At 37.9% G+C, this 12,445-nt stretch overlaps 1 protein-coding gene across 4 annotated transcripts in view; it reads right to left on the bottom strand.

Moving 5' to 3' along the window:
- The window catches only part of ATG5 (autophagy related 5), an 81,942-nt gene that overhangs the window by 36,604 nt on the left and 32,893 nt on the right, over nucleotides 1-12,445 (bottom strand). For 3 of the 4 annotated variants that reach the window (XM_065681133.1, XM_065681132.1, XM_065681129.1), the window contains exon 6: nucleotides 11,840-11,934. In XM_065681133.1, the coding sequence (XP_065537205.1) occupies nucleotides 11,840-11,934 (95 nt within the window). Of the gene's footprint in view, nucleotides 1-10,437; nucleotides 10,609-11,839; nucleotides 11,935-12,445 lie in introns of those variants that run through there. The other variant, XM_065681134.1, reaches the window with a different exon arrangement.

The raw sequence follows: 12,445 nt of genomic DNA, 5'->3' as shown, positions 1-12,445 counted from the left end.
CTTGTCCTGTCGCTACAGTCCCTAATGAACAGTCCCTCCCCAGCATCCGTATAGGCCCCCTTCAGGTACTGGAAGGCTGCTATGAGGTTTCCACGCAGCCTTCTCTTCTCCAGGCTGAACAGCCCCAACTTTCTCAGCCTCTCTTCATACGGGAGATGCTCCAGTCCCCTGATCATCCTCGTGGCCCTCCTCTGGACTTGTTCCAACAGTTCCATGTCCTTTTTCTGTTGAGGACACCAGAACTGCACACAATACTCCAGGTGAGGTCTCACGAGAGCAGAGCAGAGGGGCAGGATCACCTCCTTCGACCTGCTGGTCACGCTCCTTTTGATGTAGCCCAGGATATGGTTGGCTTTCTGGGCTGTGAGTGCATACTGCCAGCTCATGTTCATTTTCTCATCGACCAAGAGTATTGCATAATTGCATGAGGACATACAATCTTACTCATGGGTCAATTTTCTTCTATATAAGTGTCTCCAAATTAACTCAAACTGATTTTCTTACATTTGCATACTTTACATGATCAAGAAAATATAAACTTGTGGTCAAAATTTTAACTTGTACATATACCAAGTACAGTGAAAATTCTGTTATTCTTGAAAGCACCTTAAGAGTATTACACAAGCTGGAAATCCTTTGGTTTTTGAGCATTAATGATCACTTTTTTAAAAACAAGAATAATTATAGGATGCGTTCCCTTGGTGGAAGCTTTAACTTGTTATGGTCTGTTATGTGGCAAATGTTATGTCAAGAATTGATGCAAGCAATACTTAATGTCAGAATTAACTAGTATCTTAGTCGAGACCATAGTCAAATTAAAGCCACAACCAGAATTATAAACACATCTGGAATACGGTTAAATTTCTATGTAGTGGGGCTTATTAAAGTTATGTCTAGACAATATTATTGAGCAATTTTTGGTTGTGAATGGTTAAGGACTATTCTCCTAATCATGCTTGGGTAACAACTTGCCTTCCTTAAAGCCTTGCACTGAACATAGCACACTGTATGAAGCGACTGTTTCATACAGTTCCAGCCTCCTACACAGTTAGCAATAGTTTATTACAAACCTACAAAGAAATATGACAACTATTTCAGTTAATTCACCCACACATGTTGAGGAACATTACTTGCTCATCTTTAAAAAAGATTAAGAACCATTTAAAATACCTCCCTTTTCCATATTGTTTAAACTGGCAATGTTGCTTCTTTACAGTCTTTTAGAAAAAGCTTATGTAATAGCAACAAAATGAGTTATTACAACCATGTAAAACATTTGAAAGTCCAAGCACATGTTCTACTAATCTGAAAAAGATATGCCTACTTAGAACATGTTCTTTATCAAATTTAAGTGCTAACAAATTTAATGGGTTAACTTAATTGCAACACCTCAGAATAAGACTTTGTTTCAGTTTCTATTAACTGTTTCTAAAGATGCATCATGCTGTCCTTCCTGATTTTGTATCCATGCCAAACATATTCACATCACGTTGTGTAAGGACATAAAGGAGTAAAAAGCCACAAACTTTCCTCAGATCCTTCTACGAATTCTAGATTTTAGCTTTGTAGCATCAAGCCTGTCATAAAATCCATAAGAACAATGGTTCCTAAGGAACAGTTTAAGCTTCTGTGGCTTGATAAAACATCTACTGGGTTTTCCAAATGGCTTTTCAGCATGCTAGCATGTTGATTCTGAATCACAGAATTTCAGAGTGGTTGAGGCTGGAAGAAACCTCTGGTCCAAATCCCACACTCAAGCAGGGCCACTTATAGGCAGATAAGTGTCCAAGAAGCTTTTGACTATCCTCAAGGATGGGGACTCTGCAACCTTGGTGGGCAACCTGTGCAAGTGCTTGGTGACCCTGACAGTATTTTCTGATGTTCAGATGGAGCCTCCTATGTTTCAGTTTGTGCCCACTGCCTCTGGTCCTGCCACTGGGCACCACTGGAAAGTACTTAGCTCTTTTATGCACTTTCCCTTTAGATATTTATACACATTGATGACATCCCCCCATAGCCTTTCCTTCTCTATGCTGAACAGTCTCAGCTCTCGCAGCCCTTTCCCCCCGCCCCTCATATTAGACACACTAGTGCCTTAATTATCCTAGCTACCCTTTGCTCACCACTCTCCAGTAGCTTTATGTCTCTCTTGTACTGGGGAGCCCAGAACTGGACCCAGCACTCCAGGTGTGGTCTCACCTGTGCTGAGTAGAGGGAAAGGAGCACCTCCGTTGAGCTGCTAGCAACACTCCTCCCAAAGCAACCCAGGATAATGTTTACCCTTCCTTCCCATAGGTCCCACCACTGAACTCCCTGGATTCTTCTAATTTAAAAGCTATTTAGGAGAACCTTCACATTTTTAAGTGTTAGCACTGAGACACTTACGAGACGTTCAGAGATTGTACGCCCTTCCATCTGAAGTGGATGTGTTTCATAAAAAATTCTTATTGTAGAACCTCAGTCTCAATGGGTACACTTAAGTAAATGAAAAACCTTGAAAAAACCCTCTTCATCTGCACATATATAGCAGATACATCCAACTAAGTGACCTTTGCCAGAAAGGGATAAAAACCTAGAACTGAAGGGGCACATGACGTAATCCAAAATACAATGCAGACACCTTACCTAGAGGCAGCAATTTAGCTTCACAACAATCCCACCCTGCAGGTCAATTTCAACGAGAGTGTATATTGTCAGAAGTTCCATTACCAGTTCCACACCAAAAGTTGCAGAAGTACGACTCACAACCACTTTCATGTCAAAATACTTAACAAGCATGACTGAACCACATTCTGGCTGTAGCCTGGTCTTTCATATTATCTGTTAAATTTGCTTGTGCAGGGGAAATAGCCCTATATTTTGTGAACTACTGAATTTCCATCATTTAACCTCAGGTGAATTGTACAGATCCTACAAGCAGAAGAAAGTCAACACTCAAGAGAGTGATAACAACTAGAACAGACAGCAGGCAACTGTGCTAAGGCCAGAAATAAGAGAAGCTAAATAGAAGAAGCAGTTCCAAGAGACAGTTTTGTTGAGTACTGAGAAGACAGAGACACATACAATACAAGTACATCCTTGAAGTACTAAATTTCCTTCCCTGAAAGGGATTAGTATTTACAATTGGTAATGTATCAAGGTATGTGAAGAATCAGTGACAACAAATCAACGGTGCTTTTCACAGCTGCAGTGTCTTACGCACTTATACTGACCTATGCTAAGCGCCACATGAAAGTAAGCAATTGAGTACTGACTACCTATAAAGCAAACAACTTCAGAAATGGATGTGCATTCACAAAGTCAAATATCAAATTGTTTGCTTAAGATTAATGGATATTTCAATACTTCACATAACACCTTCAATCTACTTAAAAGCATTAAGCCAAATAATTCTTAGTTTTCTACAGTAAACTAGAAGAAACTCCTACACTCAAGGACAGCAAAATTTCAGAAATGTGCTTGTTAATTCATAAAGTATTCCTAGAGTAGGGTGCCATATCCCACCATAGGATGTTTGTCATAGATTTGTTCCATTCCACTCTTACCTGTGAACAATTTGCTTTCAGTCTTCTGGAAAGTTTTCTTCTTTTTAGAGACATCAATTTGATGGATGGACCACTTGGTGGATAAAGAACTGGCTGGATGGCTGCACACAAAGAGTTGTGGTCAATGGCCCAATGTGCGGCAGGAGACCAGTAACGAGTGGTGTCCCTCAGGGATCGGTGTTGGGACCGGTCTTGTTTAACATCTTTGTCACTGACATGGACAGTGGGATTGAGTGCACCCTCAGCAAGTTTGCTGATGACACCAAGCTGTGTGGTTTGGTTGATACACTGGAGGAAAGGGATGTCATCCAGAGGGACCTTGACACACTTGTGAGGTGGGCTGATGACAGCCTTATGAAGTTCAACCATGCCAAGTGCAAGGTCCTACACCTGGGTGGGAGCAATCCCAGGCACAGCTACAGGTTGGGCAAAGAAGAGATTCAGAGCAGCCCTGCGGAGAAGGACTTGGGGGTGCTGGTCGATGAGAAAATGAACATGAGCCGGCTGCACTGTGCACTTGCAGACCAGAAAGCCAACCATATCCTGGGCTGCATCAAAAGGAGCGTGACCAACAGGTCAAAGGAGGTGATCCTGCCCCTCTGCTCTGCTCTCGTGAGACCTCACCTGGAGTATTGTGTGCAGTTCTGGTGTCCTCAACAGAAAAAGGACATGGAACTGCTGGAACAAGTCCAGAGGAGGGCCACGAGGATGATCAGGGGACTGGAGCACCTCCCATATGAAAAGAGGCTGAGAAAGTTGGGGCTGTTCAGCCTGGAGAAGAGAAGGCTGCGTGGAGACCTCATAGCAGCCTTCCAGTACCTGAAGGGGGCCTATAGGGATGCTGGGGAGGGACTGTTCATTAGGGACTGTAGCAACAGGACAAGGGGTAATGGATTAAAACTTAAACAGGGGAAGTTTAGATTGGATATAAGGAGGAGTTTTTTTACTGTAAGGGTGTTGAGGCACTGGAATAGGTTGCCCAGGGGAGCTGTGAATGCTCCATCCCTGGCAGTGTTCAAGGCCAGGTTGGACAGAGCCTTGGGTGAGATGATTTAGTGTGAGGTGTCCCTGCCCATGGCAGGGGGGTTGGAATGATTCTATAAAGTGCAGACAGCAGTCTTCCACAAAACGGATCACTTTCTGTATTTTCTAAGTCCTCAATTCTGTGCAAATTTAACCTGCTTTATTTATTTCAGTTAAAAATAAGTAAAGGAACCATAAGATGGCATACTGATTTTGACAAACCAAAATAGCTACTCTTGTGACTTTCACCTATGCAGTTAACTTTCTGCATCATCACCACAGGCTAGGCTTTGTTCTAGTTTAATTCCTAAGCAATAGGCACCGCATATGCCACACAGCCACAGAAATTACCCTCGAAGAAAACACTCTTCATCCCTCTAAAGGAAAAAAATAAAATAAAAAAAAAAAAAATCCGTATTTTGCTTTTCCCTTTTTTTGGAATGTAAAGCAGTTCACCAACTGTTTTGGGTTTGTTTGTTTGGGTTTCGGTTTTTTTGCTATTACATCAGAGTATGAGAGCCATTCGCAGAGGGATACAGCACCGGATTGCAAGTTTCAGGTAGCAAAAATTCCTCCTACTACAAAATAAGAACCTGACCACATGACAAAGTATGTAATGGAAGTGGCAAACCAGTTTGTGTTGACTAAACCAAATGAAACAGAGAAGTGATCAGCTTTATTGATCAAAAGAAAGGTGACAATATACCAAAGAGTACTGCATTGAAATTGCAAGATCTAACAGTAACTGTACACACACCTAATTCAAATGAATTATTGCTTCATTCATTTTTCATCCCCACCTCTGATCATATTCATATTCTTAAGAATTAACATTCAAGGCTTACATGAAAATTGCAATTTAAATTTTTTTTTTTAATTGCATGCATATAAATTTCCATAACAAATTTAGGGTGATATATAAATATACAAGAGCACTACCTTAATAAAACAGTTCACTTAAATAAAGCCACAGGAATCTAAACCTCATGGTTTAAATTCAAATTTGTAGCACGAACATTTACATAAATCTATTTATACCCAAGTTCATTATCATAAGACAATTCACAGAAAGATGACCAATTAGGGTTTTATATAAGAATAATTTGCTAAAAAAGTAACTAGCAATTTGTGATTAGCGAGTGCATACGACATTTGGTAAGATTAAAGCATTTCCAAATTAGAAATAGGCTTTTTATTTTCCCCCCACTAAGCATTCACTATTTCATTGTATCTCAGAATGTATTTTGGCTTATATTTAGCTAACAAAAAAAAAAAAAAAAAAATCTATATAACTATCTACACAAAGTTAATTTATTTACTACTGACATGCTACTGGTTTTGATACACCTAGACACTTAGAAGAGTATCCAATAAGATAAAAAAGTCTTTAAAACAAAATACTACCCAATTTTCCCTAATATGCAGAATCCAGTATATCCCTGGATTAAAATTGCTTTAGGCTACTTATAACTCAGAACCTTAACAAACTGCTTTTCATGCAAACAAAACTACTTTGTACACAAGCTACATCTACACACAACTCAAAGATTTCTGAAGCTTCTCTTGACAAGCCTGATCTAGCTTAGAACTATCCAGCCTGGTAACAGTCCAACCAGCTCAGAGAAGCTACCCAAACAGCTATTTTATAGTCCCATCTCCCTTGAGCACTGTCCAACTCTCACAATAGCTCTAAACTAGGCTGATTGACAATTTTACAGATAACTCAGGCATATTTATGTATTGACAATTTTACAGATAACTTGGGCATATTTATGTAAACTTCAGTCACATCTCTTGACAAGTAAAGGTTACAATCGCAAAATTCTTCTTTTAAACTGATTAAGCCCCCATTCTGTACTAAGATTCTTAAAGGCATAAGGTTGATCTTGCAGGTGAGATCCTTAAGTCTTTTAAAAGAACTGCATGGACATTCCTTAATACAAAACATGTAAAAAAAAAGTAATTTTTAATAGCATTAGTTTGAGCTAGCCCATTTCACTTTGTCACCTTGAGTTGAAGGTCACTGTAACATAGTTGTTCTGTAATTGCTTAAGCTTTTTTGGTCCATATAAGTGCAATTTGTCAAATGACTATTACTTTCAGCACAGAACAAAGCTATTAAGTTCATAAAACAAGTATTCAAAGTAACTTATTGATCATGCTACCCATATGCAACGCTTCATTAGAAGGTTTGGTTGGTTTGTTTAGCTTTTTTTCTCCCAGTAATGAGGCACTAGGAAAAATATGTGCCTACCAAAGCTTTTAAACTTTCTTATTCATAAACCTTTGATTTTGAACTAATTTAAAGCTGGTGAACATGTGCTGGTGCTTCTTCAGTTCTGAGCCATCAGTTATTAGAAGAAGTCATTCTGTGTACTAGATGATGAATCAAAGTCCATTTTTTTCTTTTCAGGACAGAAATGCAGCCGAGCACAGCTCTGTTACACAAACCAACCACCATTTCACGTTGTTTTCCTATTCACTCAAACTTCCTCTTTGTAAAAGGAAGTTTTTCAGAAATAAACTGATCTATTTTCAGCAGATCCTTTTGAAAAGGAAATTTTTAATGAATAAGAAGAAAGTTATATATGGTATTAAACACAGGTCTATTCAAGAGTATTCTGCACTAGGCAACAAGATGCTGAAACCTGCTGTGTTGTGTTGCCCTCTTCCGGTTGACAGCACTTAAATCTTTTAATTCTTTTACTCAACGAGCCATTGCATCTCAACTTCTTTCATAAAAAAAAAAATTCAGATATGCAGTTTCAAGTAGCAGTTAACTTTACCCTCCTTTACCTTTATGCTTAAAGCATTTTTTATCCAAAATTCTATAGAAATAAACTTTACTTTTAAGCTCTACACCTTTCTAATACTAATTTTGAGGATTATCAGCTAGTGTTTGAAAAGATGACTGAAAAAACAACTTCAGTACTGGTAAGCCAGCCTTATGACAAGAGGCCTAAAAGCTTAATTGATTCAGCTTACTGAAGAAAACTGAAGCTGCTGAAATTACTTGTAAGTGAACTTGAAAGGTTAGAAAGTCAGAAGACTTTAAAGTGGTATAAGGCAAAACAAATCTAGAAATTGGAGTTGAAGTCAGACAAATTCAGCCTTGAAATGCAATGGAGGCTTTTCACCCCAAAAACAACAACAAAAAGATTTTAATAACCCACTAGCATAAAAGGGTGGATTCATTGTTACTTGAAAACTTTATAAGTGGACCCAGTATCTTTCCAAACAATCTGTTTCGATCAACTGTCATAATATGGATCGAATTGTGATGCTGATTTGCATATTCTGCATACATGGATTTTGCAATTAATTATCTGAGCTCTGCCAATTAATGTGGCAATACAACTAAACCAGTCTTCCATTGCTTCAGAAAGGGCCATGCTCAGGCTTCTGATTCATTTATTGAGCCAGATATTAATACTGCCTTAGAATATGTCATTTCCTCCTCCTGGCCTGCTATTTTTAGAGTACAGGTCATGGTGGACATTTGAATCTATTTAGACATCTTGGTACTGCAACCTTGACAGAAAGAACAAAAAGATATAATCCAGGTATTATTAAGTATGGGGAATTTTACTCACATTGTTAAAGCAGATAAACATCGTAACAATTTGTGCCTGCACAATTTAATCACAAGATCTTAAGGGACTTAGGATAGGTAAAACCTATTCAAAGCTAAGGCCTATTATGTAATTAGACAATAAAACTAATAACATGATCAAAACCCTTAGAAAATAGAGGCAAAGGAAATGCTCATTCCAGTACCACATTCTAGTGGCATCTCCCAGTACCCAAGTAAAGAAACAAGCAAATAATTCCAGACCATCCCTTTTTGGGCTGGCAAATAAACAACAGCCAGCCTGCCTTAAGCCAAGTGCAACTCTAGAAAAGCACAGAAAAACATGTAATGAATAGTTTTAATACATTTTCTTTCACATACTTTTGTTATTTTATTCTCAAGAATGAAATGCTACTTACAACTGGAAATACAATATACTCATAGGGCAGACTTCAGAGGAAAGAAGGAAGATTGACAAGAGCAAGCAAGAGCAAGTGGGTAAGCATGGCACAGGGCAAGAGCAAGAGACCAAAACTCGTGGATGAGTGCAAACTAAGTGCACAACAAATCAGATTCAGAGTGGTTCATCAGGGTAACCTCTATCAGCACGTAGAGACTCCTCTCCAGTGCCTGACTAATAGGCCCTGTCACAGTGCCTGGAGCCAAAGACTGATGAAAACTTCCTGCCATCTACCAGCTATATATTTTGCTCAATTAGAAAGTGCAAAACCAGCTGGTCTTATGAACATGGGGAAAAAGTCCTCAAGCCAAACTAGCTCCAGTACTGTACAAGAAAAGCAATGCTTTTTAATGTGTAACATATGCAAAACAATTATTTTCTCTCTTGCTATTAAAGAACAAGTGAAAAAAACCACTATTCAACAGTACTATTAGATAAAAAAGCAAGAAAGTTTTCATGCACCTGTCAACTGAAGACACAGCAGCTTATACTTCTCAAGTAGTGACATGGAGAAACTTTTTTTTTTTTTGACACATGTAAGCAAAAGTGTCAAAAAAAATACAATTACTATTTTTAAACCATCTCGGGTAGAAAAAACTTCCACCTCTGTCAAACATTCATGTGTGCAAGCTCCATAATGACACAGCTCAGACTATGACAGCTGGTAATAAAATCTCTAAGATCTCTCAGCCAACTTTTAAAATTGCAGATGAGCTGATCCTTAGCAATACTCAATCTTTTACTTCATCTTCTACAGTAGATGCCTGGATTCTGGTCCAGTCTTGACTGCTACAGTTAAAAGAAGAGGTGCTGGACAAGGGCTTTTACAACTACTTGTGGCTAGTTGAGCTCTGACTTACCCAAGTACAACATTCATATTTTCAACATCTTTTTCTCCCACACACACCATCAGATTTGGATACCACACAAGGGATGATTCATATTATTCTTTAGAAATGTATTTCAATAGACAAGCTTTAAAACTGAAACAGTATTTTGAATTTTGAAAATATCAAGCCTTCAGTGAAAAGCACATCTGGTCACTTTACTGCATACACTTTTTCCTGCAGCAACTTCTCCAGATACATTTTGTAATTGCTAAAGCTGATTTTTCTTAGTCAATATCATAATCTAGTACATTTCTTTGAAGGAAAACAAATTCATCCACCTCATACTGCCCAAACATAATCTAAGCAGTTCCCTTCACAGAATTTCCTTCTAATAATCTGGGGGTAATGGAAGGTATAGAGACTAAGAGGAGGAACTCTTCTCCGCTGAAGACAATGCCTAATATTTCCTGCCATCCACCTGCATACCCTTAAGTATCTACAGAAACACATGGGGAATAAATATCCACTGTAACACAAACCCAGGCTAAATTGGCTTTCAGGTATTTATGTAAGGATATGCAAGCAACCAACTAGAATGCATACCTGACTTCTACCAGCACTAATAGAAATTTAATACAGTCACGGTGGGGGTTAAATAAATCTTAAAAATACTTTTGAGGTGGTTATTTCAGCATATGCAAGTCTCACCAAGTACTGTAGGATTATGTTAAAATTAGAGGAATCAATTCCTTGCTTGGAATTATATTATAATCTCACCCTCCCTAATGCTTTCTGAAAATTCCTTTAAACACACAGACTTTTATGATGAGCAGTAATCAGCACACAGACCAAACCAAGCAAAAATAGCAAGACACACCTGCATCCACATTTAAAAAAAAGAGGAACACTACATTTAGAAATATTAAGAGAAGCATTACTGAAAATAATACACACCAACCTTCTCAAAGGCTGTCTCAGCATTATCTTTATTTATGCCTGGTCTTTCATTCTTAGTTAGATATTTTTGGCTTAAACTATAGCAAGTAAGTGTTTCCAGTTGAAAATATAATGAGAATGAAAATAAATACCACTGGCTGAAGGGATATGTATTACAGAATTGCCTTTTCTTACTGAACTGCCTTTTTTCTCACTGAATTGCCTTTTTTCTCCTTTTTTTTCCTATTAAAAAAAAAAAAAGCTTTACTAGCTTGAAATCATGTGATATACAAAATTTCCCTCACAGCTTAAAGGTCTGTACCTCATTCAGATAGCAAAACCTCCATTTTTGCAAACCCATTTACCTGATTTCTATGAAAAGACTTAACACAAAAACCCTAACAAAGCAAAAACAAACAGAAACACCCCCAAGCCTATCAGCAAACAAAAAAACAACTTAGTTACCAAACAAACAAAATGCTGTGAGTGAACTGCTTTTCCTGATACATATTTTTTGATGCTTATAAAAACCTTGCCATCTGCTATGATCTCTAACAAAATAACTGACTTCCGTTCTCAATCTAAGGTTTCACTATGACAGTAAGTGTCTTAAATCTAAAAGTTACTTCAGTCTCACTGTAAGATTGTATAGCTTTGCATGGTCATTAAAGCCTGTTCCAAAAGTAGTACCAGACTACTCAGTACTATGAATAAAGGATTTTTGATAGCTACAGTTGCAAAACTTAAACGTAAATAGATGAAAATGTTTTGAAGATGGAACAGAGCAGAACTGTTTCATTTGCAGAGGGGCTTCACTAGCTCTATATAAACTTTTAACCATACATAATTCCAAACTTCATTTTGACCTCAACACTATAAAAACCTAAGGGGATATAAAAAAATTGTGAAGGATTCCAAGGAATAAGTCTCCAAATAAACCACTGAGAAAAAAAGGTGCACTGGCAAATTAATACAAAAAATATTAAAATCCAGATTTGGATTGTATAATATACAACTACAAGACAAATGTAAGAACTACATGCAAGACCTATGCCATTACTTTTGCCTTAAAAGGTTAACAAAAAAAGAAGCCTATATAGTGGTTGAGGGAAAAGTGTTGCTCCTGAAATATCTTAGACATTTCAGAGGGCATTCTGTACCCAAAGCAGTCTTCATAGTTAGCAGTTACTTTTAATGATAGAATTAGCTTTTTAAAAACAAAGCCCCAAACATAATCTATATCAGCCTTAGTACATTCTTAAGTATTACACAGTTACAAATGGTAATTATATATATTATTACAAATACAGTCCATATATAACTAATTTGCTAATTTATACAACTCAAAGATCCAGCATATAAAGTTATAACATAATGTTAGAAAAGGGAACGTATAATTCTGAAAACAGATTATGATATATGACATGCCAGTGGGAAGCTTTGGTAATAGTGATTTTATTTCATTTTCTCCTACCTGATAAATTCTAAATGGGATGTATCGAAATCCACTATCTTCTGAAGGATACTCCATGAGTTTTCGATTTATTGCCCAAAACTGCTCAAATTTATCTGTGAAGGTAAAATTAGATTTTGTTAATATTAATAACACATATTCTTTTCCAGCTCAGATTGGTAAATGAGACAGGATTGGAAAAACATAAAAAGCATGCAGAATTTCCTTATGTAAGTTTGACCTATATGAATTTATTTTCATAGAATCATAGAGTAATTAGGGTTGGAAAGGACCTCAAGATCATCTAGTTCCAAACCCCCTGCCATGGGCAGGGACACCTCACACTAAATCATCTCACCCAAGGCTCTGTCCAGCCTGGCCTTGAACACTGCCACGGATGGAGCACTCACAACTTCCCTGGGCAACCCATTCCAGTGCCTCACCACCCTTACAGGAAAGAATTTCCTCCTTATATCCAATCTAAACTTCCCCGTGTAAGTTTTAACCCGTTACCCCTTGTCCTATCACTACAGTCCCTGATGAAGAGTCCCTCCCCAGCATCCCTATAGGCCCCCTTCAGGTACTGGAAGGCTGCTATGAGGTCTCCACACAGCCTTCTCTTCTCCA

The sequence above is a fragment of the Lathamus discolor genome, chromosome 5, assembly GCF_037157495.1.
Source record: "Lathamus discolor isolate bLatDis1 chromosome 5, bLatDis1.hap1, whole genome shotgun sequence".
Lineage (NCBI taxonomy): Eukaryota > Metazoa > Chordata > Aves > Psittaciformes > Psittacidae > Lathamus > Lathamus discolor.
The sequence above is the reverse complement of the archived record's forward strand: the minus strand, read 5'-3'. Positions and strand labels throughout refer to the sequence as shown.